The 18,344-nt window shown below is 56.5% G+C and overlaps 1 protein-coding gene across 8 annotated transcripts; it reads right to left on the bottom strand.

Annotated features, from left to right (window-relative positions):
* Positions 1–1,256: 1,256 nt before the first annotated feature.
* CELF3 (CUGBP Elav-like family member 3) lies at positions 1,257–15,554 on the bottom strand. Of its 8 annotated transcripts, none has more exons than XM_064370851.1 (14): positions 15,488–15,554; positions 14,609–14,714; positions 13,295–13,377; positions 8,090–8,138; positions 7,582–7,707; positions 6,983–7,062; positions 5,762–5,905; positions 5,477–5,618; positions 5,128–5,277; positions 4,659–4,724; positions 4,216–4,350; positions 3,820–3,963; positions 3,038–3,175; positions 1,257–1,443 (listed from the first exon to the last, which is right to left on the bottom strand). In XM_064370851.1, exons 4-13 carry the CDS (start codon positions 8,136–8,138, stop codon positions 3,048–3,050), a joined length of 1,164 nt encoding a protein of 387 aa, XP_064226921.1. In that variant the 5' UTR covers positions 13,295–13,377; positions 14,609–14,714; positions 15,488–15,554; the 3' UTR covers positions 1,257–1,443; positions 3,038–3,047. The 8 variants fall into 8 exon arrangements, with proteins under 8 accessions (XP_064226921.1, XP_064226920.1, XP_064226916.1 ...); XM_064370850.1 differs by having other exon boundaries at positions 7,582–7,710; XM_064370846.1 differs by lacking the exon at positions 15,488–15,554 and having other exon boundaries at positions 7,582–7,710; positions 14,609–15,406.
* Positions 15,555–18,344: the final 2,790 nt, after the last annotated feature.

Consider the following 18,344-nt stretch of genomic DNA (forward strand, 5'->3'; position numbering starts at 1 on the left):
TATGTCTATGTGACCAGAAAATAGAAATATGAGAGTTGGGACTTTATGGGAGAAAATGTTTTAGCTTTGGACCTATGATGATTTAGATACGGACGGGAAATCCGTATCTAAAGTCCTGCGCCTTCAGAGGGACAGGGCTAGATACAAAGGAGAGCCCTGGACAGGGGAGATCTCCTTGTGCCCAACACTGCAGGACATTCCAGAATTAAGCTCCAAAGAAGGGCTGAAGGATAGGATTGTGAAGCCATGAGCAAAGCCTGGATGCTGCTCTAAAGCAAGGGCCCAGCCTTCCCTAATGGAATTTTCTCTCTCAAACCTCATCCTCTGCCTCCCTCCCCCTTCCCAGTGTGGGTAGGGAACAATCCCCTACCCTCAACCTTCCAAGACTCTTACTTGATGCTTTTAAACTTTTTTCTTTATTTAGACAGAAAAGACCAACTCTTTAAAAGTAAAATGCAATAAATAAATAAGTTAAGCATAGAGAACTGTCTGAAACTGACTCCCCGGTCTCCCCTTACCACTCCCACCCCCCACCCCATTTTCTTTTCCCTAAAACCTCTTTCTAAAGAAAATGATCAGGTAATAAACCCCTTTACCCCTCCCCACACCCCTCCTCCCAATACCCAATTACCCCCCAAAGCAAAGGGAGAAATTAAGAGAGAGAAAAAAATCCAAGGGCAACATTGTCTAAACTCCCAGAAAGAGAGATGGCAGCGTCCGGGCCAGGCCGGGCGGGCTGGATAACGCACGGGTGGTAGTGGTATTTACACGGAGGGAACCAGCAGAGACTGTAAACATTTTTAGGGGTTCAGGGAAAGGTCTTTTCCTCGTGAAAGGAGGAGGGTCTCTGTGGCTGACTGGCAGAGAGGCAGCCCTCAGGGCTCCCCCACACCCTCCTTAGAGGGGGCCCTTGGGGGAGGCAGTGAGTTTTAGGGCTGGGAGCCCAGGAGTCAGGGATATCCTACCTCTAAGCTGAGGGTGGAGGGGAGTGAGAGCCAGCTTCCAAGAAACCCCTAATGTGGGGAAGAGGCTGGGGTGAAGGTGGGCTGGGAGTGTGTGGCCAGCCCCTGCAGCTCTCCCGAGGCCTGCACGGGTAGAACAGGCCCACTGGTGAGGGAGGCAAGTACAAACGCCGGGCACAGAAGGCCTGTCACAGGAGCCCAGCAGAAGGCAGATACCCTGGAACCTTCAAGCCTGTTCCTCGCTCCCTCACAAAGGCCAAAAGGGCACCTAGGAGGAAGCCGGCCCTTGGAGCCAGGGAAGCATAATCACGGCCCTTCAGAGAGGCAAGGGGTGGGAAGGGCTGGTGTCTTGTGCCCCCCAGGGCCACGAAGCAGCGTTTGCCCTAGAGCCCAGTCAAGGCCCAGGGCAGGTGTGCAGAGAGGGCCGGGGGCCAGTCGTAGGAAGAGGGTGTGAGGCGCCCCTTCCTCTGGATCTCCAGACCTGTGAAGGAAGAAACACGGGTGAAGCATGGGTAAGAGACCACCGATGCGGGTCACGGGTTCTGGGGGAGGGAAGGACGCTGGGGTGGGTGACAGCATCTTGGATGGGGCTGCCTGAGGAAGGCAGGTCATCAGAAAGGCCTCAGTCCAAACCATCTGCCCGCACCCCCCAGCCATGAGAGCAGGGTTAGAGGAACAGGAGAGAAGGGGCGAACCACAGAGGAAACCAAAGGATAGTAGGAAGGAAACAGTCAAACAGCCCGTGAGAAAAGTAAAGACTGGAGGGGGAGAGGCAGAGATGACAACAGAAGGGCAGGCAGAGAAATGGAGAGAGAGACAGAGAAGGGGGTGCATGTGAGACACAGACACCTGGAAAAAGAAAGGGAACATCCGCAGAGAAGGCCGGGGGGAGCCTAGGTCAGGGCTCAGGGATGGAGTCTCATGGGGTGAGAGCACCCCCAGCCCCCAGGTAGTGCTCTCATTCCTTTTTGGAAAGGAACACAGAAAGCAAGAGAGAAATGCACAGAACACAGACCACAGTCACCAACCACTGTAGACCAAGCACGTCCCGCGAGCTGCCCCCGGCCCTGACCTTGGGCTTGGGGGTGCTTCCCTCCGCGGCCCCTCCCCAAATAACAAACAATCGGCTCCAAAGACAACACGCTCATTCCATGCAACTTACAGGGGCCCGGAGCAGGGGTCCGGGGATGGGGGCTTCGGCCGACAATGGACACGGGCCCTGGGCTGGGGGGGCCCCCAGGGTGGGGGGAGTTAAGCAGCCAGGATTGGGGGGAAAGGGGAGAAACAGAAAATGTGGGTATTTTTCTTGGGTTGTGTGTTTTCAAGGGTTTGGTCCGAAGGAGATTAAACAGTGTGAAAGTAACCAAGGCTTCCAGCTTTGTGGCTATGAGGTTGAGGTGGAGGCCAGCAATGGGGTGGAGGGACCTGGTAGGTAAACTTCACAGGCAGCGCGACATTTCAGCCTCTTCCACCTAAACCAGAGCGACTCCCAGGAGGCCTGGAAATGGGCTCCCCCAGTCTGTCTTGTGCACTCTGCTGCCCCATGGGTCTGCTGCTACATGGGAAAAATCACCTGCAGTCCAGGGCAACAAGGGCCAAATGTCCTCACTTTTCAGGACAACAGAGATTCTAGGACCAAGAATTCTAGGGTCCTCTGGCATTCTCCACCAGCCCCCTTAATCCTCCAGTCCTGTTCCCCTAATTCCACTCCAACCCAAAAGAAAGCCAGAGACACACACAGACATGGACACTGACCAGACGAACGAGACTGGATATTGTGGAAGGTCCAGGGAGTGGACACAGATAGAGACAAAGACTTGGCTCTTTCTGGGGTCACAGAGGGTGTGTGTATGTGTGTGTGTGTGTGCGTGCGTGCGTGTGCGTGTGAGTGTGAGAAAGAGAGAGAGAGTGACTCAGATTATTGAAAAACAGCTGAGGGAGCTGCCCCAGTCCCCTGCTTCAAGTGCCCAGAGTCAAGGGTAGGGTGGGCATCCTGAGGATGGAGAGTCCAATCAAGGGCCCAGGCTGCAGTGTGGAGCTGGGGAGGGAGGCCACAGCAGAGGCACGGGACCCACCTGGGCGCCCTCAGTAGGGCCGGTTGGCATCCTTAGGCCGCTTTAGCTGGACTTTGAGGCGCTTCATGCCGATCTGGAAGCCATTCATGGCCTGGATGGCAGCCTGAGCACTGGCTGGATTGTCGAAACTCACAAAGCCTGAGGTGAGAGGGGCATAAGGCCCAGCCCAGCCCCACCTTGCTCTCCTGTGCTTAGGAGACCTCCAGCACTACCCTGTGTCTCCCAAGTGTCCCAAATGCCTAGAAAGCTGCCTGCCACAGAGCAGCATTCTGTAGAAATTCGATTGACGGGTTGAATGGATGAATCCAATCCAGTCACTCAAACTACCACGTGCCTCCCAGCATTTTGTGTTGGTGACCCCTTCCTTGGCCTGGATAGCTCTGAGCCTGCCCTTTGAAAACAGCCACTTCCAGACCCTAAATGGCTTCTGAAGCAGAGAACATTCCCTTTTCCCCTGAGGCAGCCTTACAAAGATGTGAAGGCAGCTAAAACCTACTCCCTAAGCCCGCCTTTGAAAACCAAACACCCCCAGACCATGAGCCTATTTCAGACCTTGCAGGGCATGAATTTGGCCAGTTTTTAAGAGAAAAGATGAAGGAAGAAGAGATGGGCCTGGGCAACAGCTGGTGTGAGATGTTGGGTGTGTCAAAATGGTTCTTTTGTACTTTCAGATAATCAGGATTTCAAATACTGGGTCCACAGTGACCATAAATGCCTTCACATGTATTAGACCTTCCCCCGATTTGGAGTTTGGCAAAAAATGTGCCATATCATATTCTTACCAAAACATTTGCTCTGATTGGTGGCCCGGTCAACAAAGACTTTGGCTGAGATGACGTGGCCAAAGGGGACAAACATCTGGAGGATCTCTGAGTCAGTGAACTCCTGGGGCAGGTGGTAGATGAAGATGTTGCAGCCATCAGGGCCTGGGTGGCAGCAGAGACGGAAGAGCTCAGTGCCTGGGAGACACATACTCCAGGAGCACAGGTCCCGGGGAAAGCAGATCCTGGGAGGGCCCTCCAGTCCCAGTCCCCGACAGTGTGGGCCAAGGCTCCAGCCACCCCCTCCCCACTTGCTTTCATCCCAACACGGGCCAAGAGCTGGGCTCAGTGCAGGCAGTAGGGAGTCCCCGAGCCCATAACAAGGGCATTCCCGTCTCCCAAGGCCCCAGCCAGCACCTTCTCTTTGCTGCTGCTGTTGCTGCTGCTGCTGCTGCTGCTGCTGTTGAGGGGGTGGTGGGGGCTGCTGGGTGACCAGGGCTGGGGGCTGCGGGAACGCAGGCGCAACCAGGCTATAGGCTGCCGGGTAGGCTGCTGGGGTGGGGAGAACAGAGAGGGCTGATGGGGCTTCCCTGACTCCTTGGCCCTTCCAGCCAACCCTGTCTCCCTTCCCCTGGCCCAGGCCAGTGGCAGCTGCAGGGCTGAGAGGTTGTCAGGGAAGGAGCTGCCTCAGACCCCCTGGATGTGCCGCCCTTAAAGATCCCTTCTTACAGTTGAGCTTGTCAGTAAAGCCTGAAAGGGGTGACTGGCAGGGAGCCAAGAAGCCCACACCCAGTTACTGGGCTGCTTTCCCTCCTGCTGCTCCTCCCACCTGAGCAGGGGCCTGGGCTGGGGCGCCTCACCTGTGTAGTGCTGCATCCCCGCGTAGGCCTGCTGCAGGGGATCCACGGGGGCCGCGGGGCTCTGGGCTGGGGAGAGCAGCACAGACCATGAGCATGGGCCTGGCATGCAGCGGGAGCCCCCAGGGCTTTTCTGGGCCAAGACCAGGCAGGTGAGGAGCAGAGCTTCTCTGGGCATGGAGTATGAAGGGAGAAGGTGGAAATGCACAAAGCAGTGGGAAGAGGGGCAAGAGTCCAGCGTTAGGAAGACTTGAGTCTGACTGTCTTGCAACCCTGGACAGGTTGCTTCGCTGCTCTACACCTCAGCTTCCTGGTGGAGCCCAACGGGAAGAATCATCCCTGCCCAGGATGGCAGGGCAGGAGGAAGCACCTGTAACCCCCAAAACTGGGAGGGAAGGTGTGTCCTGTCTCCCCAGTGGCAGTGGTGGCTTAGTTGGTTGCTGGGATGGGGTGGGCAGGCAGAGAGTCCCACCTGGGTAGGGATGAACCCCGTTGGGATACAGAGCATCAGGGGCAGGCTGCCCAGTGGGCTGGGTGGGCACCGGGCTGTAGCCGTTGACGCCCAGGGCAGCCGGAATGGCAGAGACAGGCGTGGCAGCGATGGCAGGAGGGGTGCTGGTTCCTAGGGAGGAGAAAGCGATAGAGACAGAGCAGAGGAGCAGACACACACAGAGGCAGAGGACCAGTCAGCAAGTCTGCGAGCAGAAGGGAGGAAGCAGGCCACTCTGACCCCCGAGTCCCTTCCAGACCCTGAGGCTTCCCTGTGCCCCTCCCCACCCCACCATGCTTAGCTCCCTTGCCCGGCCTTGCCGAAGCCATACCTGAGGATGGGGTGATGGGGGTGGCGATGAGGCCATTGGCATTGATGGCAGCCATGTGCTGCATCTGCACGGCAGCCATGGTGGCCATGGGGCTGAGGTAGGCACTGTGAGCCGCTACTAGGGCCGCCTGCTGCTGCATCAGCTGGTGGGAGGGGAGAGGAGAGTGGGGCAGGTCCCTGGTGCCCCCCCTCTGGCTCCCTCCCTAACCTGGACCTTGGCATAGGGAGGGTGGGGGCAAGATACAGGCGGTCAGGAGGGCCAGCCTGGCATTGGGGGCATGCTCACGGCCTGGGTGTAGGCGCTGTAGGCTCCAAACTGGAGGGCGATGGGGCTGAACATGCCCAGCTGGGTGGCCACCTGCTGCATGCGGCGGAGACCTCGTTCCTTCTCAGTGTCAGCAAACTTCACCACCAGGCTGGACGAGGCACCCTGGGCACGGGCCCACATGCAGGTCAGAGGCGCAGGCAGGGTCTCTCCTCCCCAGATCCCTCAGGACCTGGCCTCCATTCCACTCCCTGGCATGGCTTGGCCTCTCTGAGAGGGCAGCCACCATTTTGCATATGACAGATGGAGAGATTTTAATCCCACCCTCTCCCTGTGGTAGGATATGCAAGAGGCTAGAAGAAAAATGAGGTCTGTGAAGGCACGTGCTTGCAAAGTGAAAGGCCTGCTGAAATGGAAAGGGCACCATTGGTTTCTCTGTGAGGACTCTGAGCCGGAAATCATCCCCACCGTGGGTGACTGCAGCAAATGTTTAATCTCAGGCTTGTCTTCCCTTGTAGCTGCCCTGCATGCCTGACCATGACTCCTGCCCCCACACCCCAGTCCTCATGGTGTGCCTCAAATCTTAATACTAGTCTGAGCTGAATAGAAACCAAATTGGAGCATTTGCTCCGATGGTAGAATCCCAGAATCTCAAAGCTGGAAGGGGCATAGTGTCATTGGACACAGTTTTCTACCCAGTGCTGTGTCCCCTCCACCAAGTCCCTGTGAAATGCTTGCCCAGCCTTTGCTGAAGAGCTGTGAGTTATGGGAAATGCATAGCCTTCTGAGCCATCCAGTTCAAATTTAGAGGTGGGCTCTGCTGGGGAAGCCCCCCCCTCAAGTGATCACTGACGTAACGCTGCTGTGCAGGGGCAGGGAAGAAGGGGTGCACATGGGGCCTCTGAGCAAGCGTCCTGGTGCCCCAGCAAATGAGGGTGGGGGCTGTGGGAAGGCTGGAGAAGAGATGGGGTGAAAGGAGGGCTGGGGAACGGAGGAGGCAGGAGAGGGATGTGAGGGAATTTGGCTGAAGGTGGAGGCGGGGAATAGGGGAAGAGGGGGAGGTGGGAAAATGTCATTTGAAATGTGAGGGTGTTCCTTTCTAGGCAGCTTAGTTCTTCTGCCAGAACATCCTTTCCAATAAATTCGAATAGCCCATCCTGAGTGGACTCCTGCTCTGGGCCAGGGCCTGGCAGGTGGGCGGGGTGGGAAGTAGAGGCCAGGGGGTAGGGCAGCGGAGCTCACTGGCAGGGTCCGGCTGCTGTGAAGGGTGTTGATGGCCGCCTGGGCCTCTGCGTGGGTCTGGAACTTCACGAAGGCGCAGCCTGGAGAGGTTGAGATGGAGGAGGGGAGGGGTAAGCGCCCATCCCCGTGGGTCCCCTCGGTGGAACCCCATGCTCAGGGAGCCATGGGAGTGGAACAGGAAGGGGAAAGACCCAGTGGGGAAGGGGCAGTGGGCGGGCTACCTCTGCTGATGGCGGAACGGGAAGCGGAAGGGCCAGGTGGGGACCGGGCAGTGGGCGGGCTACCTCTGCTGATGGCGGAACGGGAAGCGGAAGGGCCAGGTGGGGAAGGGGCAGTGGGCGGGCTACCTCTGCTGATGGCGGAACGGGAAGCGGAAGGGCCAGGTGGAGAAGGAGCAGTGGACGGGCTACCTTTGCTGATGGCGGAATGGGAAGCAGAAGTGCCAGGTGGGGAAGGGGCAGTGGGCGGGCTACTTTTGCTGATGGCGGAACGGGAAGCGGAAGGGCCAGGTGGGGAAGGGGCAGTGGGCGGGCTACTTTTGCTGATGGCGGAACGGGAAGCGGAAGGGCCAGGTGGGGAAGGGGCAGTGGGCGGGCTACCTTTGCTGGTGCCGTCTGGCCCCCGGAGCACAGTGCACTCGTCTATGGTCCCGAAGGGCTCGAACATCTTGCGGACGTCCTCATCTGTCTGCTGCTTCCCTAGCATCCCCACAAAGAGCTTCCGGTCTTCTGGCGGGTAGGGCACAGGAGGAGGGCGTGTTCAGGGCCTCCTGGCTGCCTTCCCAGCCCTTCTCCTTCCGCCCTTCCCTGGAGCTCCTAACACTACTTTCACCACCCTAGGGGCCGGTGGCTCTAGGGTGTGAAGGGGCTGATGGATGGGGAATGGGGTACAGTTGCAGAGGGTGCTCATCCCAGCTATGAAGAACTTGCAGTCCAGCCTGGGCCTCAGTTTTGACATTTCTACCCCCCAGATCTCACCCCCTCTGACCACACTGACTCTTCAGAGTCATCAGGCTTTCTCCCTCAAGAAAGGCTACCCCTTGATGACTCCAGGCCTTGGGCCCGGGGGTGGGAGGAGAGGGATAGAGTCCAAAGGCATAGAACCTACCTCCTCGGTTCTCGCTGTCGGCTGGCTTGACCTGGATCGGCCTGTTCATCTGAAGGAGAGAAGAGAAGGCAGCTGCTGGGGACATCCTCTGAACACCCAAGAGCCCTCCCAGGCCAGGCCCTGCAGAGAGACTAGCGGGGCAAGCCCCGGGCCCTCTAAGTTTCTGATAGGAAGGAAGGGACAGGGCCTAATATTGTTTAGGATTAGGGCCTGAGGGGACCAGAGGCGCAGAGAGAGAGAATGTGGAGGGAGATGCTCATGGGCGCAGATCCAGGCTCCGGTTGGGCTTCCGGTGACTTAGCCAGGGATGGGTGCTGCTCTCCTGAGTGGGAGAAGGGGGCCTGCGCATAGGACCCGGGGCCTGAGAGAGAGCCCGACCAAGGGGTGATTTAATGAGAATTGCCTCAATTCTACAAAGTGGGAGCAACAGAGGTAACTCTGTGAAGAAGCCCCAAGGAGGACTCTAGACTGAGGGAAACCCCACAGAGGCCCAGACTTCCTTCCGACCCCTAGAGGTGTGTCTGCCTCTCTTTCTGCCCCCCTATACCCCTTGACCCCAGGGGGAAGGCACTCGGGCAGCACAAAGGGAGCAGATGCCCAGTCTCCGTGGCAACGGGAGAATGCGCACCATGGCAACCGCCCACTCAGCCTGATTTATCCGTCCCCGTCGCCCTGGCGACCGTGGTGACGTCATCATTTCTGCTGCTCCACACACCCAGAGAAGGAGTGGGGTGGGGGGTAGGAACGGGGTATGCTGGGGGTGGAGGATTTGGTGGGGGCTGGGAGGTGGGGGAGGGGCCCAGAAAAGCTTCCTGATTCTGGAGGGAGGCTTGCAGAGCAGGCCCTGCAGGGGCCATCCCATCCCTTCTCCTGCCTCCCTCCTCCAGAGCAAATCCTTGGTGTCTGGAGGGCTCTAAAGGAGGATTGGCTGTCCCGTGCTCTTTCACAATTTACCCTGTGCACGGAAGTCCTCCAGAGCTCTAACCTCTCCCCGACCCCTGCAGTATCTCCCTTTGTTCAGTCTTCAGTGGAAATGGAGAAATTCCTAGTTCCATTCTCCATGTTCTTGTCTGGTGAGAGGACTTGGAAATTACTCCTGCAGGTTGATTTTCTTAACCAGGGTGGGGAGTATTATAGGAACTGGAGAAAGAGGAGAAGGACTTAGTATTTAATGTCTGAAAATATTTTGCTCTTGAGGACTTTGACAGCTGGAACCACACCTGGTTGCCCCACTCATCTGATGGTGGGGCATAGTTCCAGTGACCAAAAAAATTAAACCATCCATTTACATCCTGAGGGTGAGGCTAGAGGTACCCTCAGGAAAGGCACTGGACTGGGGGTCAGGAGACCTGGGTTTGAAGACTACCCTGCCCTGCCACTTGCTAGCTGGGCACCCTGGACAAGCCGCTTGTCCCCTCTGGGCCTCTGCTTCTCCATCTGTAAAACAAGGGGGTGGGCCAGGCGATGTCTAGTCATGTTCCCATCAGCTCCAGGGCTCCAGCATGTGGAGATCCTGTGTGTGGCATCACTTAGTGCCAAGAAGTGCAGAAGTCACCGTTGCCCCCTGCACCTTCTCACCCTGGATCCTCACCCTGGTGTTGCATCACACCAGTCAGTCTGGCCAATTCCACCAGTTAGGTATTCCCTACCTCGGACCAAGTCTAAGCCCCACCTCAACTGACACTCCTTTCCCAGGGCCCCACCACCCCAAATCTCTGGATCTGAGAGCAGCTTGTGGGGAGGGAGGGTAACAGTCACACAAATCCTCCAGCCAATCTGCCCCCAGCTTTATCGCCTGTCAATCTGGGATTATCCCATTCGAGGCTCAATCTCCTTAGGAGTGTGTATACATGTGCGCGTGCGCAGGCAAAGCTTGGGGGCCAGACCCTCGGGGTGCATGGGGTTTCACCTCCTTCTCTCCTGTGCTCTAGCCAAAGCACTCAGGAAATTCCCTCACAGGCACCTCCGCAGTCAGGCACTCATCCCTACCCACACCCCACAAGAAGCAGAATCAGAACCAGGGTTGCAGGATTCTTATACTTGGTGCTAACCCCTTCCCAGCAGGCCTGGGGATTTGCTGTTCTAGATGGAGATGGGAACCTGGGACCCAGAGAGAAAGGATGCAGTTCCCTCCCAGCATAGGCACTCAGCCACGGAAAGAGCATCTCGAGAAATACCCACCATGGATGTGGATTCTCACAAAGAGACACACAAGTGTACAGACCACAGCAAGGACTATGCTGACAGCAGGCTCCCCCGACACCCTCACAGACAGGACCCTTGGCACCCCAGTGTCCCATTCCCAGCCTCCTTCTTTCGTAGCCTGGTGCTTCCTGTGGGGAGCTCAGGCTTTGTTAGCTCAGCTCGGGCACACCTGCCCCCTCCCCTGAGTCCGGCTGTGTCCTGTTTACCTGGCAACCAGACACAGCGCCTCTCCTCCCTAGCTACTACCCAGCAGGTGACAAGCCCTCCCTCGGGCCTCCCAAAGAAGAACGGGCTATTTATACCCCAAACCAGTGTCGCTGAGCTACTCCACCATAGTCACTTTTAAGGCCCTCATCTTTCTCGCCAATAGTAAAAACCCCACTTCCAATAAGAGCTCACAGTTCTCACAAAAATCTAATTATTTTGAGGGTATACGCTGGGGTCCTGCCACTTCTGGCTCCACGCTTGTTCTGGGCATCCCAGACCACTCACAGGCCCTCTCCGTGGGCCAGAATCCAACTTCCTGACTGCAGGCAGACAGGGAAGGCCTGTGTCCCCCAAGTAGGATTTTGGTTCAGAGTGAAGGGGGAAGAGCTGGACAGAGGGCAACCCTCACTCCACCGCCTCCAGGAGGCCACACCCTGCTCACAGGACAAGTTCAGGGACCTGTGGCAGAGCCACTCCTGGGAGCTTTTAGGGGAGAGAAGAGGAAATGGGGCTCAACAGCTGTAGGCTCAGCCCCCATGCTTTTTCTCTCTGCAGCCCAATATATCACCCTAGCATTGTGGTGCCTTCTAGATTTTGGGGTGACAGAGATGGGGAGCAAGGAGAGGGGGCTAAATGTCTCCCATTAAAAAAAATCCTGCAGTAGGAAGGCATGGAGATTAAACACAGGAAGAACATAATTATGCAGTAGCTGGCACACTGCATACACGTGTGTGCACACACACGCACACACAAGCACGCGCACACACATGCAAACACACACACTGGGGGGAATGCAGGTGGCAGGAGACAACTTGGGGGAGACAAAGGGTCACAGATGTCCCCACAACTGCCCTGGGTCTGCTCCTTCAAACCCCTTGGATGGGAGTCCCTCTTGGAGGATGGAACCCTCATATTTCCTACTGGAAGCTCTGTTGGGTCCCTCTGGATTCTGTCCCCTGGGGCAAGGGCCAAAGTGGAGAATTCAGCGTCACCTGGGAACTGTGGAGAAGGGCTAGACAATCATTAACTGGGGTGCCCTTCTTCCTCGCCCCCACCCTGGGTTGGACTTAAGAAGAGCAGACCGTGGCTCTCCACACCCAGGATGGAGCTCTGCCTGAGCTGCTAGGGCACAGACCCAGGGTAGACACCCGCAGCTGGCACACATGGCCCTTGAGGCTCATGCCCATCCCCAGGCTGTCTCTCATCCATGTCCGCACTCCCGTCCTCTCTACCTTTTCCTCTGACCCCCTCTCATTTCTGCAGAGGCTCCGAGATAGGGAGACAACAGACAAAGACAAACAGTGATGGAGATGAAAACTGTTGATTTGTGAAGGGCCTCCACAGAGAAAAGCAGAGAGGGCAGTTTGGGACTGGATGGGGACCAGTCTTCCCAGGGATGCATGTGCCCACACGCCACACATCTGGCCTGTCAGGAGCTCACGTGCCTGTGCGCACAAACACACGCTCGCCTTGGATCCTGTAGCCTGCTCACACACGTGCACGGGCCCTTAACTCTGGCTGTGGTGGGCAATGGCCATTCTTGCCAGCAGCTGGGATAAGACCACTGGGGGCAGAGGTGTTGGTGGATTTGCCGCTGTTGGCTTTGCTTTCCTAGCAGTACTCAAAGGTTGAGGCCACAGAAGGGCGGGGGGGGGTGGGCCTATGCAGGCTTTGAAGTTGGAGTTGGTTGTAGCGGTTCTAATTTTCCCAGGTCCCCACCCACCCTTTCCCCATCTGTTTTGCCTATTTCCCTCTTAGAAAGAGATAGGTAAGCAGCAGCATTCTCCACTTCGCATGTGGGAGGACTAGAGGCCAGGACAGATGTGTCTCTGGCACCCAGACCCTGCTGAGCAAATGTTTGCTGAGGGTGGGGACGGAGTTAGGTCTCAGGAAGGCACTTGCTGGGATTCACAGTCTGGGAGAAAGCATAGCAGACAGATAGCAAAGGGAGTGGGGGCATCCTTTTCCCCCAGCTTCCGTGACTGGGGGTGGGGGACAGTCCAAGGTTCTTTCTTCCTGCCCTCAGTTGCCAGCCCAGGCTTGGGACAGTCAGCAAGGCTGGCTGGGAAGAAGAAGACACAAAGAGATAGGATCTTGCAGGAGACGGGCCACTTCCGAGGCCACCCCTGCCTCCCTGGGCATACTTGGTGGCATCAGGCCTGATCCTTTACAATGTCTGACCTTGCCCTTGCCTGCTACTCCCAGGCCTACCTCCAGCCCAGACCTGCCTAGAACTGCCCAGGCCCTGCTCTACCCTGATGCTCTGTGGCTCTGTTCCTGGGGCTCTTCCTGGGAGACAGAAGGGAGCCTGTCCGAGCTCAAGAACCACACCGAGATGCCAATCTAGCCGGCACCAGCTGCCTGTTCTCAAGTGCAGGCACTCCTCCCTCATCTCAGAGCCACCCAGGCTGCCTTTCCAGAGTGACAGAAAAGTGCCTGGGTGCCCCCTGCTCACCCTGATCCACACTTGGTGTCCAGAGACTTTTCCCCACACCTTCCAACCAGCAAGTCCTCCCTCCCGTGTAGCCTCATGGACAGGGTGGGAACTGGGGAAGGGGCTGCATCTGCTCCTGGCAAAAGTCACGTTTACTCTATTAATCGCTGCTTTCCTTCTCTCCGGGTAACAAGAAATACATGCGTCTACAGAAAGAAAGATGGATGCTAGAGAGACAGGAGGACTTCCTGGTGACGAGAGGAGGCGGAAAATGCACTCAGTGTCTTGGGAGGGTGGTGAGCCTCCTGCCATTTCCACGGCCCTTCCCAGCCCCTGGCCCTGCAAAGGGTGGGACTCACCCCTGGAAGCGTCTTCTGTTCGTGCAGGGCGCTCTGGGCCTTCAGGGCTGAATCCCGGGCACAGTATGTCAGGAAGGCACATCCTGAGGAGGGGCAGGGGCAGAGAAACATGGCAGGGGGTGAGTCCTCTATCTCCCCTCTCTGAAAGGCTCCCTTCCAAAGACTGAGGACTGAGAAGCTTTCCCTTCTTGTCATCTTCTGCCTGCTGGGGTGGGGAGGTGTCTCCAAGGGGTAGACACTCTGCCCTAGAAGTGAGACAGACACCGGAGGCCTAAATACGGGTGGTGATGGAAGAGGGAGGACACTTGGGCTGTCGGGAGATGGGCTTTGTGTGGGGAGAGAAGGGGCATGTGACCGCCAGACAAGTACCAGTAATGTGGCTTTCTCTCCTGCTGAGCTGCTCTCCTTTCCCCTCTCTCCCTCACCTCCACCTCCCTCCATCTTGGTCACCATCATCCCTCTCTTCTCCCATTTTCCCTATTTCCTCAATTCTCCCCCACTCCCCCATAGGCAGGTGGAGGGTGGAGAGTAAAATAGAGAAGGGAAGGGAAGAGCAGTTAGCCACGCAAGTGCTTCTTCCCTGTGCCAGGTGGAAGGGGAGCTAGTGTGGCCCCTGAGATCCCTGGTGCATGGAGATCTCCAAGTGCTGACACCGACCGCCCCCCCCAGCGCCCTGCTTCTTAGCCGCATGGCCCTCGGATAGGCCTGAGGAGCACCCTCCCTTCTTCCTCACTCTTTTAACTTCCTAAGCTTCCCACACTTTGCAGATCGTTACCAATCTCCAGCCTTCATGCTGCGCTTCCTAGTCCCTCTCTTTAGTGCTGGAGCTGCCCTGCCCAGTCCAGCTCCATGCTTCCCACGTTGAGCACCTGACCCTGTGTCTTGACCCCCATCCCAATATTATCCGGGGCTGCTCAGATTCTCAGTCTTGCTACACACACGCACGCGCGCGCGCGCACACACACACACACACACACCTGCCCAGCTCCTTATCTCCCAAACCAGCTCTCTTGTCCCTCCGTTCTTTCTTGAGTTCATCCCACACGACATCAACACCCCCCACCGTGTCTGAGATCCACATCTTTGCAGCCCTCCTGACAACTCTTCACCCAAAAGAGGCCCTCCTTAGTCCTTCACCCGGGTTTCCTGATCACTCTAGCTGAGTTCTTTTTCAGCTCCTCCGTCCACTTTCCCCAGCCTTGAACTCTTCTCCTTCCACGTCAGCCCTTCCCAGCCACTCCACCCCTCCAGCCTGGTTTTCCCCACCCCCAGCCTCCCGGCCCACCCCAGCCTTTCAGCCTGCCTGACCCTCACCCTTGTGCAGCCCGGTGTACTTGTCCTTGATGACAGTCAGCTCGAAGATCCGACCAAACTGTTCGAAGATGGGCTTCAGGTCCTTCTCCTCCAGATGCCTCGGGATCTGCCCCACAAACAGCTTGATGGCATCCGGCTCCTTCATTGAGGCGGCCCAGGAGGAGGGGCCGAGGGGAGCAGGGAGAGGCCCAAAGGCCAAGGGGAGCTGCCCAGCAAGGAGACAAGTGGTGGGGGCCGGGGGCCCAGCCAGGGCTGGCTTTCCCTTTGGCCCCCAACCACGCTGCTGAGCAGAGGGGCGGCTCTTCACACAAAGGAGGCCCAGGGAGTTGAGGGCTAGGGGTCAGGGGTCTAAGCAGATGCTGTCATGCCACCAGGGGGCATAGCCCAAACAAACGATCTCCCTCCCAGAGATCTGGCAAATGTCCCAGGATGGGGGTGAGTGTGGCCAAGACCTGGAGGGTGAGGTGGTAGCCTGGGCGCTGGGGCTTAGAGAGCTGGGAACTGGGAGTTGAGATGGGAGCTGGAGGTGGGGAAAGGGCCTGAGGAGGGTGATGGGGAGGAGACTGAGGGGTTAAGGGGCCTGCTATGGTTGCCAGCAGCGTCAGTGACGGGGGCCCACTCCTGATGTGGGGCAGGTGAATCTCTCGTTGGCTTCCCTGGGGAGGACACCTCCCTTGTGGCGGATCCTTCTGCTGGGTCCGAAGATCCCTGATGCCAGATGCTTGATCTCTGATGGCGGCAGGGCTCCAGGGGTCCCTTTTGCCCTGCCGCCCCCCTTCAGGTCCTCCCCTCAGCCCCCCTCCCACCCCCACCCCGGTCCCCGGGCCTGGGCTGCTGCCGGCTGCTCCCGCCGCTGGGGCTGCCTGCTTTCCCGGTCACCTGGGTCCCGGAGCTCTGCTCTCCGGCCGCGCTCTCCTCAACAAAAACCTCCCCCCTCCACACCCCCCTCCCCACTCCCACCTCCTTTCCCCTGACATCAGTGATGTCAGTCTCAGGGGTCGAATACAAATTCTCTACCCTAGAGAGGGACGCACAATCCAGGCGAGAGCCACGCCCTCTTTCTATCGCCATCCTTCCTGACTCCCTTCCCGCCCCGAGAAGAGCAGCTGGTCCTGTTGATAATAACCCTTCCCCCATCTTACTCCCTAGTCAGGAGTTGGGCAAAGCACTAAGATGGAGAATTTATAGAGGAACCCTAAAGTGGGGTCCATTGTTCCGGGGGCTGGAGCTGTCCCCGGTGCTGGAAGACTCAGGAGATGGGGGTTGGGGGAAAGAGGGGAGCCCGGCATCTGGGGAGCCCTGAGAGTAGAGAGTCTAGGAAAGAAGTCAGGGGAAAGAAAATGGGATAGGACGGTTGGGCAGGCTGAAGGGGAAGGGGGTGTAGATGGAGAGGGAAGCAGGTCGCAGAGTCTGGGGGGAAAAGAAAAAAATGCAGCGAGGAAAAATGGAAAGTAAGGTGGGGAAGGGGAGAGCAGGATGAGACGAATGCAGAAAGAGAACTGTATATTTTCCAGAAAAGAAATCAAGAAAAACGATAGCTTTCTGGCATTTGCCGACGCCCCCTTCTCTCCCTCTGGGGGGTTTGTGTGTATAAGTGCGTGGGCAGGAAGGCCGTGGAGGCGTCGCGGCAGGCGCTCTCACTTGTAAGCTCCTTGAAGACCAGGACACCGTTTAATTCAGCATCTTACTGTTCACAGTGTCTAGCACCCTGTCTTGCTCATGCGTAGCAGGCGCTTAACAAACACTTCATGCAAAAAACCTCTTGACACAGTGGATTCCTGATTCCTTCAGTGGGAAGAACTGCAGCTGTCAAGCTTCCCCTTAGGATGCAGAAACCCAATTACTCTCCTTTGCTTCTTTCTTCAGTGGGGTTCCTTGAGTGGGACTCAAATTGAGTCAGGTAGCACAGAGGAGCAGGGGAGGCACATTCGGGGACCATTGCTCCCCTCAACATGGATACTTCTATGGATGATTGGCGGGCTCCACGATCTGGAGGGAGCTTGACCCCTCCATGCACTGGGCCCACTCAGAGCATGCCCTCGGTGCAGGGATTATCTGCAGACATCAAACCTTGTCAGTGGCGCCAGCCCTTGCTTTCGTCAGTGCTCAGCAACAGGGGATCTCCTGGGGCTCTAGGCTTTTGTAGAGCACCCTGCCTTCCTGTCATTCCCTTCTTTACCCGGGGTGGGGCTGCTGTTTCCACAGAGGCACTCGTGTCTCTGAACTGTGTCCCAGCCGAATCCCAGGAGCCTCCATTCCTGAGCTATCACGGCAGGCAGGCTTCTCTTCTGGAAGGGAAATAATAGTAACAGCCAGTGCTTACATGACTCTTACTGTGTCCCAGGCTTTGTGCCAAGTGCTTTATATTTACTAACTCCTAAACCCTCACCACCCCCCTATGATGTAGATTTTGTCATTATCTCCAAATAGAGAAGAGGTAACCAAGACACAGAGCTGAAATAACTTGCCAAAAGCCACGCAGCTAGAAAGAGGTCTAGCTGAGATTGGAGCCCTGGCAGTCTGGCTCCTGAGTCCACGCATTTAACTCCCACATCAAACATTCCTCTTAGGAATGGGGGCAGTGGTAAAGTCTGGCCTTTTTTCCTCTTCTGTCTCCATTTAAGCCCTGGGTGAGAGAGAGCCCTTCTTTTTTTTGCTTGATTCTGTTATCACCTCTCATCCTTCCTTGGCCTGGTTTTTTGTTGTGGCCTGGAGCCACACTCTTGCAGGTGCTTGCATTTGAGGGAATGCGTATGGATGTAGACTTGATTACACTTCATCACATGGATGCTTAGGTCCCCCCCACCAAGGGGTCCCCTAAAATGGGGTAGCAGTGGGGGTAGGTGCTAAAGGACTCAGTGGTGGGTGCTCAGAAGAAACGAGTGGTGGCAGAGCCAGGGAATCACGAAGGGCAAACACATCCTGAAAGTAACTTTCCACTCACCTACCCCACCCCCACTGCTCCTTTCCTTGCCTTCTAATCTGATCTTGGTATTTATGGAGATGCTAAACAGATCATGCCCTCTGAGGATGGAGAAGGGGAAGACCCTATGGCCCTGTTGATCTCATTACTCTATGTCTTCTCAGCAGATCTGCCGCTCTGCTGCTCATTCAGGCTTGGGGCTAATCATATTAATTGAAATATTAAACATTCACAAAAGTGAATTAAAGTGAACTCCCCTCACTCCTCCTCCCAGTCAGTAATTGGGGAGTCAGCTGCAGGCAGCAAAATGTCTCTAGTCCTTTGCTTAGTTTGTGGTCCCTAGATTGAAGGTGTCAGTCTGAGAGAAGAGGCAGGGTTTAGGGGAGAAGAGTGGGACCTCTCATCAGACTCTCCTTGCTGAGTGACTGTGAACACATCTCTGGTGTTCTTTCAGGTCATGGGATGGGAGTCCTGTGAGGTAATGACAGGGGAACCCTGAGACTCAGATACCTATTCTGGGGAGTTTCTGTATAGGAGGGAGAGAGGCTTCCAAGTTACTTTCTCTGCCTGCCACCTGCAAGCTCACCCTCTTTTTTATTCCTCTGCAGTCAAAGCTAGGTTGCCCTACATACAAAGATTATTGAATATATAAAGGTAGAGCTCTGATCCTGGTTTTAAATTCTTAGGAAATGAGAAATGCTGGATGATTGGGATATTTTTCAGAAAGGGCAAAATGTGGCGGTATGTGTGGGTATCAAATACTTACTGGCTTCACTGATTGAATACAGAGTGAAGACGTCTGCAGCAGAATTT

The sequence above is a fragment of the Aotus nancymaae genome, unplaced genomic scaffold (assembly GCF_030222135.1).
Source record: "Aotus nancymaae isolate 86718 unplaced genomic scaffold, 86718_ANA_hifiasm-v0.15.2.pri h1tg000108l, whole genome shotgun sequence".
Lineage (NCBI taxonomy): Eukaryota > Metazoa > Chordata > Mammalia > Primates > Aotidae > Aotus > Aotus nancymaae.

Bases quoted from the DNA above. Each gene is read 5' to 3' on its own strand.
- CELF3 (XM_064370846.1), bottom strand. From the start codon at position 14,753: ATGAAGGAGCCGGATGCCATCAAGCTGTTTGTGGGGCAGATCCCGAGG. The intron at 7,063-7,581 runs GTAGCCCGCCCA...CAACCTCTCCAG, and splicing joins GCCAGACGGCACCAGCAAAG to GCTGCGCCTTCGTGAAGTTC. The intron at 5,619-5,761 runs GTGAGCATGCCC...CCCTCCCACCAG, and splicing joins ACAGCGCCTACACCCAGGCC to CTGATGCAGCAGCAGGCGGC.